This window comes from Colletotrichum chrysophilum (genome assembly GCF_026319265.1).
Source record: "Colletotrichum chrysophilum strain AFK26 chromosome Unknown scaffold_1, whole genome shotgun sequence".
In the NCBI taxonomy this organism is placed as follows: Eukaryota; Fungi; Ascomycota; class Sordariomycetes; order Glomerellales; family Glomerellaceae; genus Colletotrichum; species Colletotrichum chrysophilum.
The window spans coordinates 1,435,869-1,455,126 of record NW_026517288.1 but is presented as its reverse complement, the minus strand read 5'-3'; the positions used below and the strand labels follow the sequence as shown (position 1 = coordinate 1,455,126).

The window sequence follows — 19,258 nt, the reverse complement described above, 5'->3', positions numbered from 1 at the left end:
CCTCATACGCTCCCTCTGAGCATCAACTCACGCCGCCACCTCGTTCTCGTCAACTTCGGCAAGGTCGCCATTGGGCTCGAAGCCGTCCTCAGGGTCGTAGTCCAACTTCTCCTGCTGAGCAATCGCCTGCGCTGAGACGATCTCAGCAAGTCGCTTCAGTCGCGGTGTTTGAAGCCCTGTTCATCAGATCGTTAGCAAGCAACTCCACGACATATTCATGTACCATTGGCTGCTCACATGAGGGAGTGTAAGTTTCCAAAGCAGTGATGACTCTGGGCTCCGCAATCTCGTATGGGCCACTATCGTCCATGTCGACAGCCTGCAGAAGCAAGACATCGCTCTTCTCCGTCACGCGAGAGGCTACAGCCTTCATGATTTCGCCATTGATAGGCTGCTCGTAGTCTGCCACGAGGTACTGGTTCAAGAGCTTCTGAATTTGATTGGGCGACAGCCTAGAGAGATTACTATGTTAGCATTCTGGCACCATCTACGTCGGCTTTTGGTTCTTGCTTACATCCAGCAAATGTCCTGAATGATCTCGATGTCATTCAAGGTGGCCTTCTTTAGCTGCAGGAGCTTCGTTGCTTGCTGTGTGACAGTTAGTCGGCTGATATCTTTGTATTCGGAATTGAGCTCAGGTCATACCATCAAGTGCTCCAGCTGAAGAGTTCCCTCGGGCATGTCATGACTCTTGCACCACTCCTCAATACGAGTGATATTGTAATTGATCTGAAGACCGCGCTTCCAGGAGAGGAAGTTTCGTCTCATCAACAGGTCGTTGAAGGCAGTGACGCCGACCAGGCGGAGCAACTCAGTGATCGTTTGGGTGATAATTGAGTCTTCCAAGTAATAGGCCTTCATGGCGCGGAAAACGCTGTTCAGCAGGCTGAGGAGGTTGTCCATACTGTAAGCGGGCGTCGAGTTGGACTGCAGAAGCTTGCCGAGGAAGCGACTGCTCTCGTTGGTGACAAATCCTGGAAGGGACTGAGACTCGATGATGGCGGGAATAATCATCTTATGGAGCTTCTTCTTCAGCACCTTCATCCAAGTGTGGTAAATGTTGAATTCCAAGCTCTCAAGGTCGTGCTTGACGATTTCCAAAAGACGGTCGTACTCATAGTTATCCGTCTTCTGGGCCTCGTACCAGTCTTCCGCGAGGAAGACAAAGGACAGCATCTCGTGGACATTGGATAACCAGAAGGCACCCGGGTTAATGGCCTCGTCGCCGTCATGTTGCATGACCTCCTGCTGTATAGACTGCATGACGTTGGCTAGGAAACGCTCAGATTCTTTCACAAAGCCATTATTCCACATTTCCGAAGTGACGAGGTTGATGAGGTACGAAGGGAAAAGAACCTCCTTGTCGGATGGCGGGGGGTTTGTGTTGGGGGAAGGGATTTTGAGATTGCGGATGAGACCCATGGTGACCTCCTCGTTCAGACCATCCTCGTCGGCTAGGAGAGTCTCCAGCTCTAGCTCGATGTTGTCCACATTGGGTGTGAAGCCACCAGCGCCTTGGAGATTCTGCCTCAAGGCGGTACTGGTAACGGCCATGGAGACGGGTCGAGGGTTGTACGCAGCGCTGAAGCGATCCATCTCTCGCGGCTCGGCACCGGCGCTGCGGCGCTTGGGCTTCTTAGAGGAAACGAGGTTGATGAGACCGCTGGCAGCCGAGGCCTGCGCTTGAGCGGCGCCGTTGGTTAGCTCGCCGTTGGCAGGAGCAAGTCTCCTCGCCAGCTCCAACTGATCTTGAAGCTCGGCTAACTGTTGGCGTAAGGACAGCTTTTCGCTTTCGATTTGGGCGCTCTGCTGTCGGACAGTCTCCAGCTCGGTGCTTGTGGAGCGCAGGGACTCTCTCAGCTCCCGCTCCTCCTCTTGCATTCTCTTGATGTTGGAAGTTGACTCTTCGAAGCTCTGCTGGAGCTTCTTCATCTCGTCCTCCATTGCCTGCAGCCTGGCGACTGCAATGCTTCCCTGGTTGGCTTCCGTTTGAAGCTCTTTCGTGCGAGCCTCGAGAGCGTTGTGGCGGTTCTTCCATGCCTTGATCTGGCCCTCGTAATTTTCAACTTGAGATACCAAGTTCTTGTTCTGAGTCTTCATGGAACCCAAAGATTGTGTCAGCTCGACGACCTTGTTTTCCAGCTTGTAGGAAATCTGCTTCAGATCACGAGCCTCCTCGCGGACCTTCTTGTAGTCACGCCTAGCCATTCTTCCACGCCACAAGCTCTGAATAAGAGTGACCTTCTTCCGGTACTGCCTCCAAGCAAGCACCTGTCGACGAGACCGCCACACTCGCTGAATGAGGATAGCAGCGTTGCCTACGCGGGTCTCCATGATTTCTTTTCTTCGAAGGTAACCTTTGGCCGCCGCTTGCGCCAGGACGACATCGTTCCTGATGCGTAAGTACTCTTTTCTTTGCCTGTGGCCACGCCAAACCCGCTGAATTGTTGTTGCTGCCTTGACAGTGCGGAGTTCCTGGGCTTGCTTTCGGGCAATGTACGCTCGCACGGCGGACTGAAAAGTCACGATAGCGTTGCGAGCCTCGAGGTAGCGGTTGCGATAGAACTTGGCGCGAAGATTCTTCTGAATGAGGATTGCGCAGTCGTTCAGGCGGCTAGTGCGCAAGTTTTCAAGGAAAGCAAGCATGCCAGCACGGAAGAAGATCTTGGTGAGGCCCAGCTGATACTTATCCGTACCTTTTCCAGAGCTAGAACCTAGGGCCTTGGACAGGATAGCGTTGGCCATCTCTCGAATCTCTGATGTCCACTGGTCGGAATGGACAAGCATGTAGTACCGAAGAGCGAATTCCTCGTAAGTCCATCTTGTGGGGTAACCAGCGCAACTTATACGCACAGTCTCGAGAACACCGCAAGCTCGCAGCTGGCTAAGAACCATTGGGCCCTCGAACTTCCACGACTCTTTGGCCTCGTTGGGCTTGATACAACGAATGTAGTGCACATCCGTGTTGTTAATGGTATTCATGAGCTCAATCAGCGAGGAGCGGAAAATGCCTCCTAGAGTCGGCTTCCTGTTGACAGCCACGCCAATTTTCCTACCAGCAGCGGGCTTCACGGAGCTGGACGAGGCAGATGCCACATCCTTCTCTCTAACGGCAGCGGCAGCATCGAGAACGTTGCGGAGGAAGTCGTTTGTGCTGGCGCGGAGGACAGCCATGTGCTCGTCCGGAACAGTATCACGATTCTTCTCAATGAATCCCTCCGACTCGTAGGTGACGTCCACCGCATAGTGGCAAACTGTGAAGGCAGACTTTCCAAACCTCGGCTTCTTATAAAATTTGTGCTTGTCGGTTCCGTACTGATTGTGCAGCTTCATGACGAATTGTTCATCTGAGCCCATCGGCAGACGGGACTCTTCGTCCAGTAAAGACAGGATACCGAGTTTACCCTCGATCAAGTCAATGGCGGGCTGGTTGTCTGAGAACTCGATGAATGTCCAGTCGATTTGCTCTCTGAGGTATTCTTCCTGCTCCAGCTTGAAGACATGCTGGTTGAATTCCTGTTGCAGCTTTTCATTGGCGTAGTTGATGCAAAATTGCTCGAACGAGTTCTTCGCAAAGTGTTCGAAGCCGTAGATATCGAGCACACCAATGAAAGAGGTAACGCGGTTCAGGACATCCTCAGTCGCCAAACTCATGTTGATGATCTCGACGAGCCAGTCAAACAGGCTGGAATAGATAAACTTGGCAACGGAATCTCGAACGACAATAGCTTGAGCTTGCGTAAGGTTGGACGTGATCTTCTCGCCCCTCGTGACCAGCTGTTTTTTGACAATCCATTTGGCGAATTCAGCCCCATTGACGCCCAGAATCGAGCAGGCTAGCTCCAGGGACGGTTCCGTCGGCGCAAGAACGCTATCGTTACGCGACGCTCCGATCTTGACATTTCCCAGGTGGAGCAAACCAGCCAAGAGCTTGAAGATTTCGGACTGCTGAGCCTCCGTCACACCAATGGTCTTCAGAGAACTCTTGGTTGCCTCGAATTCAGCCTGGTCATCGACTCCATCAATTGTGGGGCAGTTGCCCTGGTTCAAATACTCGTACTGCTCGATTGGAAGAATGTTCAGCTGTTGACGCTCGGTCTCCGAAGCACCTGCTACCAATTGGTAGAAGATGTGATAGTTGCGCTCTTTGAGAGGTTGAAAAACCAGCCTGGATCGCTCCAGAAGGTAAGTGCGAATCTTGGCGCCAATGATGTTGGTCTTTTCGTCAAACATGATCTCGATGTACTTGCCGAAACGTGAGGAGTTGTCGTTACGCGTCGTCTTTGCGTTGCCGAAGGCTTCCATGATTGGGTTCGTAGCCAAAATCTGCTCTTCCGTCTCGCTCATAGCCTCGGCTCCCTTCTTGGATCGCGTTCCCGGGTTGTCAGGGGATTCTCTGGTCGCGAAGTAGCGCATGATGTACTTTGCGCTGACTGTCTTACCAGCACCAGACTCGCCCGACACAACAACGGTCTGGTTTTTGCCGCTCCGCACCATGTCACTGCGCCACGTCAGCAAAGGCGAGGTCTATTGAACAACTGCAGGGTCGCTCACATGAAAGCCTCCTCAGCAATAGCGAACAGATGCGGTGCTTGTGTCGCCCTCTGTTTGCCCGCATACACCTGGACCATGCCGGGCACGTAAAGAGAGTCTACTCTAGCGAACGGGTTCGCAGCAATCAGGACGATACCACTGTATGTATAAATCTCTTTCTGTGCATATCGAAGACGAATGGCCTGCAGGACTGGTCGAAAGGAGTGGGGTTAGCACAGCGGCCAGGCCAAGGCGTGGATTGTGAAGACAGTACCGGCAGGCTCGTTGAGATGGGACAAATTCGTCAAATCGTCGCTCGCTTCTAGCATGGTCGGGTTCATGAGCGGGGGTAAGGAAGAATCGCCATTCTGAAGGGCCTCGACGGTGACGTCTATCGTCTTTTCCTACAGGCAAGTCAGCAACGGGCATAGAGTGACAGCATCTGTGGCAGAGTTCAAGTCAGAGATGTGGAAGAAGAAAACTTACCTCGCCGCTGTCAAGCTTAAAGACCAGCTTGACCTTATTACCGTCGACAGTCTTGTTGACAACCTCGGACGCGACCCAGCCCTCGGTGGCATCGGGCTGCCATGCCCTCGTACCGACATCGTAGTTCTGAGACATTGGGGCGGAGTGAGTAGATGAGAATGAATTCGAGAGGATTGTTGACGGCAGAACTAGTATTTCCCAGAGGAGTGGCGGATGGGGCGAGACAAGTCTAGGGGTGAAAGCTCGAAGGGGCTGGAGAGATTCATGGGCGACCGGGGGGAAGGAGCAACTGGGTGTTGTGGGCGAGCTGCTAGACTCTGGACGCAATGGTCGTCTGGAGATAGATGGTTGTCGCAGAAATCAGGTCGAGACTCGGACGATGGAGGCTAGGAGACGGTGTCGATGGGAAGAAAAGGGCCAGGAGGGCGAGCAAGGCGGAGAGGAGAGTGTATGCCGGCCGAGGTAGCAATTGATAGCTGAGGAACGACGCGAAGTAGATCACGACGTGTGGTCTGGACGAGTCGGGTATATGTCCAGATTTGTGGCCAGTTGGGCGTAGATTGCACGCAGATGCCAGACGTAGGTGAGGGTTGGTAGATTAATGGCGGTAGGGAAAGGAGGATAGCCGGCCTGATGAACTGGACAACTTTTTGAGGTTCCAACAGACAGGGGCTCCAAGTAAAAAACGCCAGGTGAGAACGGCCGGGGGTTGAGAGGAGCGAGCGCACTGATACTAAGGATGCGTGAGAGAAAGAGACGAGACTGGGAGCCTCCACACGCGTCCCCATCAGCCAGGCTGCTGCAAGAGTGATGTCTTCAGGGGATGGAAGCAACAGTACTGCGGTGAGGTACCTTTCGACAGCAAGAATACCAACCTACCTTACCTAGGTAAGGTAGGTACCTAAGGTACCTTGAAAGTAGGTAGGTAGGCAACAAATGCCACAGCCAATGCTTTGTGTGATAAAAGTTGGGTCAGTGTTAGCGTGGCAGGCACTATGGCAGCATGGGAACTGAGCGTGCCCGCGGTGTGGTCCAGTGACTGTGGTCCCCTATCCTGATGAGTGAACGTGTCAGAGGTGCACCTCGTTGCAGGGGGGTCGGTCACATTACGGGCAATAGTAGGGGAACAGAGGAAGCTAGCAGCAGCAGTCCAGTATCTTACAGCAATGTTGCGTCTGATCAACACTACCTAGGTACCCTTTGTTGCTGCGACACCTACCCTTAGACAAGTAGGTATCTTAGGTATGGATGGAGTAGTTCTCCTGTAAGCCAATACCTAAGTCCTAGGTGGATATGACTAGCCTTTGTTTTGCTCAAAGTACCTTTCCCTCACCTTCTACTACCTAGACTTGCCTCATATAAGGTGAGGTGAAATCCGCAGCTAAGACGCACCCTATGCCCGCAGTACGGATACGCCTTTGAGCGCTCTCAAGGGCGGGAAAGGAGACAGATGGGATTGCTTAGAAGCAGACAGTGCGGCGGCATGTGAAGGGCACGGCCGCTGGATGGGCTTCTTCTGCTGTGTCTTTACTCTTCCACGTTTCTCCAAGATTCCTTTGGCCCTTTGACCAACTGTCTCTAGCTCTGCTGTCTACCAGATGGGCTTACAATCATAATATTTTGGCTCCTGTTTGACGGATTTTGTCCCTAAAATGGTCTTCTTTGGCGTCTTTGTCGTTTTCTTTGATGTGAAGACGGATGGGCTAATGAAAGGTTGGTGGTTGTCAGGCTTGAAAGGACCCGACTCAAGGCCTCGGAATTGTCTCTTGACGAGCTTGACTCGACACCGGTTCTTCGGCTTGGTGTCCTTTGATTCTTCTGAATTACAGGATTTGGCTCGTTGCCAGTTTATAGAGAAGCTCTGTTATGGCCGATTATATCCATCCACTTATTCTCCATTAGTGGCCATCGCTGACAGGAGAAGGCTCTGAAGCCCAAAGATCACCCGAGGCGTAGTTAGAGTCAAAAATTCAGATATTTCGACGGGAAAACTTGAGGCTCAGAGGTCATTTAGCTGGCTGCTAAGCCAGACGAAACAATCGACGCTCTTAAGCTTCTCGCACTAGCGCAAGATGCCCTGCATCAGGTTTGTTCTTCGTGGCGTAATGATTTCTGCTTCGTCGCTCGTTACCTCACCTCTTTCCTATTATCCGATTTCTCTCATTGTGTCTATGGTGAAAATTTGGGGATTGGGCTTTGTGTGTCTGAGCGAGGCAAGCTTCATCTCATCTCTTCATCGAGCCACAAACAGAGTCTGTGACTTCGTCGCCAGTTAGTCAGGGCCAACAGCAGGCAGGTTGTACATGACTGTTGCTGGGGGGCCCAAATACAGCGTTGGAACGCACAGTGTTTCTCTACTGTCCGCATGGCTGCTGGCTTCTCCCCCCTTTTGTCTCCGCTCTTTGCTCTTCAACCCCAGCGGCCGGTGAAGGTGGATGGCGGCCCCCTACCCGCTTTGCTCCCAGTGTAACTGCAAATTTCATCCCCCTCTCCAGCAAGGTTGGGGCAGGGTCTTTGTCCGTTGTTCCCGATATTTATCATCATGCCATTGCAATCTTGGACATACGTATCTGCTGTTGCTGCTCAACTAGCCAACGGAGATGTGACTTGCTTCCTACGCGATTGACTGGTATCGGGCCAAGGGCCATCCGCCGGTCCCCATTTATCGGACGTGCACTCCATTTCCCTGTCCGGTGTTCTGGTCGCCTGGCGAAGGCTAAGCCAAAGACGGCATTGGTTCAGGCACCTGAAGATGCTTTTGAGTATGAAGAATTCATGCTCTCTCGTGGCTACTGGGTCCGGCGCCGGCCACTGGACCGCTGCACACCACAATTTCCGAGGCATAGACACGCCCCGCGTACCGCATGTCCTTCACTCACCGCCTTACTGGCCCGCCGTATACAGCCGCGTCCAGTGTGCAAGGCTCAAGCAGAAGCACAGCATGCCATGCCACTCCAAAACAGCGTATAACCTGGAGACTTGACTCTGACCTGATCCTTGACCAAGTAGCACCATTAATGTCGCTCGCAAATTTGCTTCACAGAGTGCGTAACTACTTCTTGACGTCGATCTCGTTTCAAGTATCCTATTCTTACTGCAGACGCAGCCATGCTTCTACCCTTTTTCTATGCCTTCAAGTTGATGTGAACCCGATACTCCATAATCGAAAGCGCTTAGGCGCCTCCTGCCGACATGTTGAAATGCTGTCGCAAATGGCAGCAGACGTCAGCTGCCACTATGATGTCCCAAAGTCAAATTCTCCATTCATAAACGCCTCCAAATGCGATGCGCTAGACTAGCTCTAGTACAAGACACGGGTCAAGATACGAGCTGTAACAAAGTCAGCATGGATCATGTCGAACAACTCGGGGGAAGAGGGGAGAACACTCACAGCTTAGAGCGTCGAGACTGTCTGAGATATCCTTGATGTCCTCCCCCTTCACATCGCTGACGTCAGCCATAAGGTAGGCGATATCACCCTTACTGTCAGTAATTTGCTTGTCGACGTTGTGGTTGCCCAGAATCTCATTGACTCTGCGCAGAACACCGGGGATGTTGCGATGAATATAGATGACACGAGCGTGGTCGGGTTCGTCAAGAGTCAAGGATCTCAGGTTCACTTCAGGCAAGTTCACGCTGTTCAATGTGATGCCCTGGTTGATGTAGCGCACAAGAGCCTCGGCAACTGTTCACTTGTGAGCCCGGCAAGGAGTAATAATGACAGTCTTGACAACTTACCTTCCACACCAATTGCGCGCTGTGCCTCCTCAGTGCTTCCACCGATGTGCGGAGTAAGAATGATGTTGTTCAAGTTGCGCAGATCCTCTCCCCAGACATTAAGAGAGCTGTTAAAGTAGTCGCCATTGGCGGCGGGCTCATTGGGATAGACGTCAAGAGCAGCGCCAGCAATCTTGCCAGAGCGCATGGCGTTGATTAGAGCCTGAATGTCGACAACAGTGCCACGACTGGCGTTGATTAAATAGGCACCGGTCTTCATCTTCTCCAGTTGAACAGCTCCAATCATGTTCTTGGTTTCGGGCAGTTCTGGCACGTGGAGGGTCACGAAGTCCGCCTCTTCTAGCAGGCTGTCCAAAGTCGGCACCTGTCTCGCAGTACCCATGGCCATCAGATTGACAACGTCGTAGTAGACAACATTCATTCCCATTGCTTCGGCCAAGACGGACAATTGGGAGCCAATGTGGCCGTAGCCGACGATCCCTGGGAGGGAGTTAGAGTTTACGTTGCTGCCAGACCTGAAATGGGATTGATATACCAAGTGTCTTGCCGCGGATCTCCCAGCACTTCGCGCTGACCTTATTCCAGGTGCCGCGGTGCATTTCGTTCGAGCGGTCGCCAAGCTGGCGGGCCAAAGTTATAATTTCGGCAATGACGAGCTCAGCCACACTGCGAGAGTTGGCGAAGGGAGAGTTGAACACGGCGATACCATGGGCAGCGGCGTACTCAAGGTCGACCTGGTTGGTGCCGATGCAGAAGCAGCCGATGACAAGTAGGTTCTTGGCCTCACGAAGTACTTTCTCGGTCAATTTCGTCTTGGAGCGAATACCAATGACATGGACGTCCCTATTGTTTAATGGTATGAGTCGCTCATGTTTTACTCTCGAATTCACAATCGTCTATCGTAAAAGGCATTGCCTACCGAATTTTCTCAATGAGCTGATCCTCGGGCAAAGACGTCTTCAGAGCTTCAACCTGGTAGCCCTGTTCAGTAAGGATGTCTTTGCCGGTTTGGTTGACGTTCTCGAGGAGCAGAATCTTGATGTCCTGGGTGTCGAAAGGCTTCAGGAGCTTGGGGGCGGGCCTCCTGGCGAGAGCAGGTCCGCCAAAGCTGGAGGGAGGAGAATGAAAAGTAGCAGTAGGGGAAGTCGAGAGACCAAGGCTCGCAGAGACTTCGAGCTGCTTTCCGAACGCTGAGGCGCCGGTAATATCCTGTGCTGAGGCCATGTCTACGTATGGCTGCTGAAGTCCTAATGGCTGAGGCGCGTGTGACGATGGAGGGGTGATTGGGAATTTTTGATGCGGGGCAGAATAGGCCGATATGCAGCTCGGTTGAGGGTGGTGTCGTGAGGGCCGAGGGGGAGACAGACGACGACAGGTAATGTATTCAGCTCGGAAAGACAAGTGCTAAAGCTGGTGGCGCGGCATTTAAAGATGGCACAACGCTTCGTGATGTGGTCCGGGGAAGAGAAGTTTTATATTCATGGAACGTTCTCAAAATGACGCGGGATGGCCCAGTGGTGACCGAGGCGGGGAAAAAAAAAAAAAGAGTACGTAGTGCGTCTACTCCTACCTTACCTTACCTCAGCGCTGCAAGTTGCAGCATTTTACTGGCTGCACACGATGACTGAGAGCATTCCATGGCCATAGAGGTACCTACGTGCGCTATGTAATGAGCACGGTACCCGACAGCACATCCATGGATGTGTTTTACGTACTATGACTGGACAGGCGCATCCGCAATCGCAGCCGCAGCCAGCTGAGATGATGCTCGGTGCGGGCTAGCAGATGCGTATTGCGGAAGGTACAGTAAAGGGCAGACCCCGAAGAGTGGATTTCGTCTCCGGGATCCTACCGCCACGTGTGGACACGGATCTGATACGGTGCGGATGTGGAAACTGAACGCGCCATGTGCATGCATACGCGGCGTCAGGAGCCATGAATCAAGTACCGGGAGTTACTCATACAGTGCTATGCCGACTACTGTGACAGCGGAGTTCTACCGGCAGTCGGTCCATCGCAAGCACGCCATGGGAACGGCACCGAGTCCAGTACGCCGGCGCCTCACCGCGGCCCTTGTCCCATTTCCCGCTGTTTGACACGACTTGTGCTTGAGTCACTGAGACGAAAAAAACCTAGAGAGGGGAGGAAGAGGGAAAAAATCTTGCACCCCTCCAACGCCGGCACGGAAGCGTCATAACGGCCCAGAGCCGCTCTGCGTGGGTCACTGGAAATAGAACAGTCAACGCATTACGGATACATGTCGTGTATTAATGCTTGTTGGGCCCGACGTGCCGGTTACGGACAATTTTGTCGTTCCACTTTGCTGAGGCGATTCAAGGCCCAATCGCCATGCATAGCCGCAAATTCGTCACCCGACTTCCAGCATACTGGGTAAGGTAGGCTTGTGTTGTCTTGTCAGCCCGATCCAACCTCCCGCAACGCAAGTTCCGCTCCCGACAACTCACGGAGGTTCCTTCTTAGTCGCAGCCGACAGCAACTTCAAATGACCCAGCCTTTCTTAAGCATGGCGTAGATCCCTTGCTCAACTCCATGGCCTTCTCCTCACCGTACTCTATCTGGCCGTCCAGTGACCATTCAGTTTGGAGCACTATGGGGGCTGGGTGAACCCCTCCGATTGACAGTCACACGGGATAAAACTTTGGGGACCCTCGATTGACCCATGCTTACTTGTGTGTCTCTACTACCTCCAATGCCAGCCCCCTATCCGTTACATAACAAAGAAGAAGAACAAACTCAGAAAACACCCGTTCTACGATCCCCGTTTCAGCAGCAACATACAGCATCATTCATGGCCAGGACGTAAATAGCCGTGTCTCTCGGAAGAAAAAGAAAATCGGCGACCGAAATGTCAATTACCATCTATCAAGCAGAACCCTTCTGTGGTTTGCTGCTTGGCCCAAACCTCGTAATGCTGAGGTGGCGCGCAGTATAGACATCGCCACCTCTGTGGGTGCGGAAAGCACTCGTTGGAATAACACATTTTCCTCAAGTCCCGATCAGCATGGATGCCAAGAACCTATCAACAAAAAGTGACTTATGCCTGCATCGCTCAGCTCTGCTTGCACTCAGCCGCCTCCTGCTTAGGTTTGCCGGTATCGTCCTGTACGCGATAGTCAGCTCTGTTACGCAGGCCAGACATGGGCTCGGCTATCAAAGTCGCGGTAGCACTCACCTCGTCCTCAGACTCTTCGTCTTCGTCACGGTCCTCGCTAAGATCGTCGTCGTCGTCCTCGTCCTCGTCGTCGAAGTCGCCCTCCAAGTCATCATCGTCCAACTCCTCAAAGGCCAGAGCTTCGCCGGTAAACCAGTCGATGGCACGGGGGATGAGCTTCTCCTTGATGTCCTCTCCAAGCTGGTAGTCAAGCTCAAGGCGCTCCTCGATGTCAGAAGCGGCGTCATCGTCCTCCTCCGTGGGGGCCTGAGGAGGCGAGAAGAAGTTGAAGAAGGACTCGGTGGGAACCGTCTTCTTAACGATACGAGTCTGCTTCGTGTCTGTTACAATGGTCAGCGGCCGATTCTTGTATTCCGGATACGCGCCTTCCAAACTCACTCTTGTTCCTCTGCTTCTTGCTCTCGATCCGAACAGTGAGATCCTTGCCTTCCTTCCAATCGATTTTGTCACCTTCGGCATGATCATAGATGAAGTCACCGCCGTAGCCGCTCTCGCTCTGGTAGAAGTAGGTTTTGGTGATGGTCTTGTTCGTGAAAAATTCGTTCTCGGCAAACTCGAAGATGAGGCGGAAACCAGGTTTGTCGAGGTACTCCATGCGAATATCAACGAGGTGCTTCAGGGCGGCCTCATCACGGTCGGTAATCATCTCGGCAAGAGAAATTTGGTTCTTCATGGCAGACAGCCAGAACTCGGGGATACCAGAGACGTCGGATGATTCGGTAGACTTATCCGTCTTCTCGGCGTCCTCGGGCTCCTCGTCATCATCCTCCTCCTCGCCGGCCTTGATCTCTTCCTCGGAAGGCTCAGAGCCTCCGTTCACAATTTTGGCACGCTTCTCGTAGAGAGGAGTGAACTTGGCGAAGTACTTCTTCTCCAGCTGGAGAACCTCCTCCTGGAATTCGGCCTCGAGCTTGGAGTGCTCCTTCTGAATGCCCTTGAGGCCAGCGACACGGCGGCGCACCTGAGGAGGGAGGGACTCGATGTAACCGGAGGAACGGCCGACGAGGGAGCCAAGTCTTCCCTGGATCATTTGAACGAGCTTTGGGTTTTGGGCGAAGATGGAGGCAGCGGCGGCGCGATCAAGATCCTCTATGACGGAGAATTGCAAGTTAGTTATCATCCGATGGAGGGGTATGGGCGAAGCCAAATGGCAGAAGAGGGGCACATACCCTCCTTGATGCTGTCAACGCCGGGCTGCTGGGCGTGCGAGGAAATGGGCGCATTCTGAAGGGGGGTATTCTGCGGCGTACTGAGGGCAGATGGTGATCGTTAGCCATCACGAGGACACAACTTTTTGTCGTCGAACACTGCGAGCGAGAAGCGAGGGGTCGCCACCCAGAACAAAGTGCAGCCGTGGGGGAGGTCAGATACTTACGGCGCAGTGGCCGGGTCGAGGCGCTTGTTGCGAATAGGCTCAGCCATGATGTGCGATCGACTCTGAAGCCTGTGGAAAGAGACGATGGAGTGAGGGTTGTCGAGACCGAAGGGGATTGGGATTGGGATTGACGGGGCAAAAACAGGAAGACGCCGAGGGTGGGAAGTTGTAGATGCCCAGTCAAGTCTTATTTTGGTGGGTTTGGTGGGGGGCGGCAACTGGCAAAAAAATTCTAGGAGCCAGACTTTGTCCTTCGTTCGTTGGGGCGGGTACCGCTGCTAGGCGCCTTCCACGAGTAGAGAGTAAGGTAGTGACTAGTGGACGGGGTAGTCGACAGCGGGCGGGCTCCAATGGACATCACATGGCGGCCTGTTCTACTGATGACCATCCTCCACTTAGGTAAGGCAAGGTACCTTACCTACCTACCTTGTAAGGTGGGCAAGTATCCGTACCCAAGGCACCTAAGGTAGGTGCAGTACAGTGAGGTAAGGTGGTTTGTATGGCAGGGTGAAAACATTGGCGGGTAGGGTACCAGGCGCTGGGCAGGCATTTGCTGAAGCCTCAGGCCAGGCACCCGTTGCCTTTCCTCAGTAGGTTCCAGGTAAACACAACTACCTGGCAGCGCAAGCCATCATCTGAACCTCATCCTTCGAGGTTACCCCTTTCCCTGCGGGGGCAAGACGTTGATACCTACTCAGGGCTCAGAAAGCGGTAAAGACTACGAATGCACACCCCGGCCCAGCCGTGTCGGTGAAGCAAAAAGACTCTTGAGACTCAGTCCTGGTGGACATGGGGGCCAGTTCTTATAGGCCAGCTGCCAGGCTGTCTCGACATGGTAAGGTGTCGTGTATCTTGAAGTCGGCCCTTACCCTGGTGATTTGGATATTGCCGTGACACTGTCAGACAACTAAGAGCGAAATGTGTGCACCTCTTGGGAACATTTGGAGCGCCCGGATACTATGTTGACAAAGCCAAACGGCAGCAATCCCTCTTGGTAAAGTAGGCATGTAAAGCTCCCAATGTAGGTAGGTAGATACGTAAGTCATCAAGGTACAGTGAGAGACAGGACGCCGACGTAATGAACACTGGACTGAGCTGGACCTAATTACCTTGGAGGTAAGGTGGTTTGGCGTCGGGTGGAGATACTGAGGCGGACGTTCACATCCACGTCCACGCTTGCCTCCAGCCCAGGTGTAGTGCAAACAATCTGTTTGAACGATAGGCACCGTGCCTGAAGTGCCTAGGTGGACATAGTAGCCACGCTCAAGGGATTTGTTTCCTGGTCTCCCGTCGTCTGCACTGGATTGAGGGGTCCAGCCCAGGTTGTGGAGGTAGGTAGCTTCCAGTTCCCTCCCTTGTAGGACTTATTTTGTGGTTTCCGAACGTCTTATCAGTGATGAGGACCTAAGGCAGGTAATGGAAGACACCCTAGGGTACCTACCTTTAAGTACCTGCCTACCTGCTAAGGTACCTGTCCCATTCGCTGGCGGCTGCCCAGGTGCCTCGCCTTGTGCAACCACAGTACGGACACTGCGGCGATGTACCTTGCCTTGCCGGACCATCATCGCACGGAGTCAGCTCGGAATGCGCTAACCAGCAAAACATTCTTTATTTTCAGTTTCCAAGTGCAACTCAGGCTTTCACCCCAATTCAATAGGCGCTGCTCGTCCACGGCCGCAACAACTGCGTTGCGCCGCCTCTACGGACATCCACCGTTCGACATCCATATCGCGATTCGCTCAAAGCCGAACATCCGGGTCCTTCGCGACACCTCACATCCATCTGCACTTGGCTAAGCTTCGCCGAGTCGACCACCGCATAGCTACCGTTTTCTCGTTCCGCTGCCATGTGCCTCTTCCACTCGGCCTACAGTATCGTCTCTTCTCACTCGGTGTCCGGGTAGCTCGACGGATTCCTGTCTATTCTATTTTCGAAGTGCAAACACCAAAACCTGGCAGCGTGACGCTGAGCCTGAACCCGCATCAAACGTCATCATGGATCAAGATCCGGATCAAGGGCACCATCGTGCCTCCTCGACATCGAGAGCGAATGGCCATGCCCCCCTATACCGTCTCAACTCCAACCAGAGCAGCACGAGCATATTTGAGGAGGTTGAAATGGCCCACGATGAGGTAGGCTCCCTGGCAGCATCGCCACCAAACAGAAACTAAACTTCTTGCCTTTGCAGCTCTTCTCCGGACCAATGGCCGAGAGTCTCCCGACCAGCGTTTCTGCTTTCTCGCACCGCAGACCACGCGCCGATTCTACCACGAGCTTTGCTTACTACCAAGACGAAGATGATTTGGAGCCCTCCCCCACATTCGATGAAGAACGCCGAAGCATGTCCGACGTCGGTGATTTTACCTTCGGCGAGGATGACGAGAGCAATCTTGATATAGAAAGTGGCGATGCAGGTGATGATGACTACATGGCCCATCGCCGAAGGTCATCGACACATTCGCGGTCCTCCGTTCATGCTAGGCTGTTGCGCCGAGACAGTGCGACCACAAGCAAGAGCTTGGGTGGAGACGGTCGAATCAGTCAAAAGGTCTACATGGTCAACGAGGACCTCACGATCGTCATCGCAGGCTTTCGGACTAGTCGTTTGGGCTTTGTCGCTTATGGTCTCCTCTGCGTTTGTACTCTCGGCCTCTCATGGCTTTTGCTGAGATGGTTTCCTCGATGGCAAGTCAGGTTGTTGGGGCGTCCATCTCCATTGGCTGAATGCGACTGGGTGGTTGTCGAAGTAAGTCGTCCCAGGTCACTGATGGGCTCTATATCTAACTCGACTAGAACCAATGGGGTGAGTTCGCTCTTATGGACGTGGATAAGAAACTCTACGGGAGACCAATGTCAACAATTTTCGGCTCTAGCGAGAAGGGCTATATGATGGACGATGATTACGATCCCATCATTACCGAGCTTCGCATGCTCAACTACCGCTATGTTCGCCTATATTTCAATCAGCAAACAGACAAGTTCATCATGTTCAACGGATGGGTCGACCCCAATTGGACCGACCCTCGAGCTGTCAGGGTTGGCATAGATAGCGACGAAAAAGGACTCCGGGAGGTTGTATTCGGTAACAACCTCATCGACATCGAGCAGAAGTCCATACCACGCCTTCTTGTGGACGAGGTGCGTAATGTCGGCTTTGACGTGCCATGATACTGACACGCTTAGGTGTTCCATCCGTTCTATGTCTTTCAGATAGCCAGCTTGATTCTTTGGTCACTGGACGAGTACTACTACTACGCTGTCGCCATATTCTTGATGTCATTTGGTAGTATCACGACAACTCTCATCGAGACCCGGGCGGTAAGCTCCCCATACCATGCATTGATGCGTTCCATGGCTCACTGGCACAGACCATGAAGCGCCTTCGGGAGATTTCGCGCTTTGAATGTGACGTCAGAGTGCTTCGGAACGGATTCTGTGAGTGCTGTGCCAGAATATTTAACTTTAGCTAGACTGACGATCCACGAGGGCGCTTCGTGCCTTCAAGCGAACTTGTGCCCGGTGATGTCTATGAGGTCAGCGATCCGAACCTGACCCAGTTTCCCAGTGACGGCTTGTTGTTGAGCGGTGACTGCATTGTCAATGAGAGCATGCTTACCGGTAAGTCCATTACGCATTCTTTAGCCTGCTAAATGACTGACAATGTTTGCCAGGCGAGTCTGTCCCTGTGTCGAAAACGCCTGCCACGGATGACACTATGCATAAGTTGGATTTGGCTGCGCCGACAGTCTCGCCAGAGATCGCGAAACACTTTTTATTCTGCGGGACCAAGATTGTCCGCGCTCGTCGACCACAAGAGGATCGAGATGGCGACGCTGTGGCCCTTGCCCTGGTTGTCAGAACAGGATTCAGTACCACGAAGGGCTCTCTGGTCCGATCCATGCTATTCCCCAAACCATCAGGCTTCAAGTTCTATCGGGATTCCTTCCGGTATATAAGCGTTATGGCTGTGGTGGCTATGCTCGGCTTTATTGCATCGCTTGTCAACTTCCTGCGGTTGCAGTTGGCTTGGCATCTAATCATCGTGCGCGCCCTTGATTTGATAACGATCGTGGTGCCCCCTGCTTTGCCGGCCACTCTTACAATTGGCACCAATTTTGCACTTAACAGACTCAAGAAGAAACAGATATTCTGTATCAGTCCGCAGCGAGTCAATGTGGGGGGGAAGTTGGATATCATGTGTTTCGACAAAACCGGAACCTTGACAGAAGACGGGCTGGACATTCTCGGTGTGCGTGTTGCATCGCCTGCGACCGGCAAGTTTACAGACGTGTTATCGGACCCATCGACTCTTGTGCCAAGTCGCAACCACCGAAGTAGAGATGCTGCCCAAGATTCGAAGCTTAAGGCCGCTCTTTTCACAATGGCGACCTGTCACTCTCTAAGGGTCGTAGATGACGAATTGGTTGGGGATCCACTTGATCTGAAGATGTTCGAATTTACTCGGTGGTCTTTTGAAGAGGGCAAGCAAAGCCTGAACGAAGCGGACGATCAGGACCAGGGAAGCCTCGCACCATCTGTCGCTAGACCGCCTGAGGAGTACTCTGATACTCTACGAGATCAAAACGGAAATAACCACTCGGTATGTTATCATGGGTGTCGTTTGAGCAAAGCGGGGCTGACCTCCACAAACAGCCACCTCTTGAACTTGGAGTCCTCAGATCTTTTGAATTTGTTTCGCAGCTTCGAAGAGCGAGCGTGATTGTCAGGCAGTTCGGAAAGCCAAGTGGAGACATCTACGTCAAAGGCGCCCCTGAGTGCATGCGGGAGATTTGCCGAGAGGATAGCTGTAAGTGGATTACCGATGACAATTGCAATTATTGACCGTCTGGTTACTAATGCGTGATGCAACAGTTCCTGTCGACTACGACGAACAACTTGCAAACTACACGCATAAGGGATATCGTGTCATCGGGTGTGCAACCCGCCACATCCCCAAAATGAGTTGGGTCAAGGCACAGAAAATGAAGAGACACGAGGCAGAGTCAGACTTGGAGTTTACCGGCTTCATCATTTTCGAAAACAAGCTGAAACCGACCACTGCGTCGGTGTTGACGGAACTTTTCGACTCCAACATCAGCGCAACAATGGTGACTGGTGACAACATCCTTACCGCCATCAGCGTTGCCCGTGAGTGCAACTTGGTCAACAAAACTGCTCACTGCTTCGTCCCGAGATTCATTGAGGGTGAGTAAAGCACCCGTATCATGGTGAATTCTAGTTAACAGATGGAAGGGCATGCTGGCGATCCCAAGGCAAGGTTGCAATGGGAGAGCATCGACAATAGCGACTTCCACTTAAGTGACCAGACTCTACTTGTAAGTCTCACGGAGCGACCTTCACCATGTTCCCCCTACTTACTGTGGCGAAGCCCATGGCCCCACCAGCAGATGTCGACGCATCGCTGGCGTACAACATCAACGACATTCGCAACTACTCACTGGCTGTCACTGGCGAGGTTTTCCGTTGGATCGTAGACTTTGCACCTCCAATAATTCTTCAAAGGGTGGGTGATTACGATAGACGTTCTTACCAAATAACTTGCTGACAGTCACAGATGCTCGTTCGCGGCAGAGTTTTTGCGCGCATGTCGCCTGATGAGAAGCACGAACTGGTTGAGAAACTACAGGGCATTGGGTACTGCTGTGGGTTTTGCGGCGACGGCGCAAATGATTGCGGCGCTCTGAAGGCTGCCGATGTGGGCATTTCGCTCTCAGAAGCGGAAGCTTCCGTTGCAGCTCCATTCACATCTCGTATCTTTGACATCGGATGTGTACCGACGGTCATCCGGTATGCGCAAGACCCTTCTCGCTGGAAGGACACTGCTGACGCATCGGTGTAGTGAAGGGCGTGCTGCGCTCGTAACGAGCTTCAGCTGCTTCAAGTATATGAGTCTCTACTCGGCGATTCAGTTC

The 19,258-nt window shown here is 52.9% G+C and overlaps 4 protein-coding genes across 4 annotated transcripts; 1 reads left to right on the top strand and 3 right to left on the bottom strand.

Moving 5' to 3' along the window:
- Window positions 1-27: 27 nt before the first annotated feature.
- Window positions 28-5,154, bottom strand: COL26b_000389 (uncharacterized protein; the record flags this gene model as incomplete). The annotated part of the gene is made up of 7 exons (XM_053173359.1): window positions 28-176; window positions 238-452; window positions 515-567; window positions 646-4,501; window positions 4,555-4,744; window positions 4,808-4,937; window positions 5,020-5,154. 7 exons carry the CDS (start codon window positions 5,152-5,154, stop codon window positions 28-30), a joined length of 4,728 nt encoding a protein of 1,575 aa, XP_053043065.1.
- A 3,166-nt stretch (window positions 5,155-8,320) lies between these two features.
- Window positions 8,321-9,981, bottom strand: SER3 (Phosphoglycerate dehydrogenase ser3; the record flags this gene model as incomplete). Its single annotated transcript, XM_053173358.1, has 5 exons — window positions 8,321-8,349; window positions 8,411-8,704; window positions 8,758-9,237; window positions 9,293-9,600; window positions 9,677-9,981. 5 exons carry the CDS (start codon window positions 9,979-9,981, stop codon window positions 8,321-8,323), a joined length of 1,416 nt encoding a protein of 471 aa, XP_053043064.1.
- A 1,846-nt stretch (window positions 9,982-11,827) lies between these two features.
- Window positions 11,828-13,372, bottom strand: COL26b_000387 (uncharacterized protein; the record flags this gene model as incomplete). The annotated part of the gene is made up of 4 exons (XM_053173357.1): window positions 11,828-12,270; window positions 12,329-13,039; window positions 13,120-13,199; window positions 13,326-13,372. The coding sequence occupies 4 exons, from the start codon at window positions 13,370-13,372 to the stop codon at window positions 11,828-11,830; spliced, it is 1,281 nt and encodes a 426-aa protein (XP_053043063.1).
- A 1,947-nt stretch (window positions 13,373-15,319) lies between these two features.
- On the top strand, window positions 15,320-18,538 carry COL26b_000386 (uncharacterized protein; the record flags this gene model as incomplete). Its single annotated transcript, XM_053173356.1, has 8 exons — window positions 15,320-15,457; window positions 15,514-15,960; window positions 16,119-16,463; window positions 16,536-16,643; window positions 16,796-16,943; window positions 16,997-17,925; window positions 18,027-18,132; window positions 18,198-18,538. 8 exons carry the CDS (start codon window positions 15,320-15,322, stop codon window positions 18,536-18,538), a joined length of 2,562 nt encoding a protein of 853 aa, XP_053043062.1.
- Window positions 18,539-19,258: the final 720 nt, after the last annotated feature.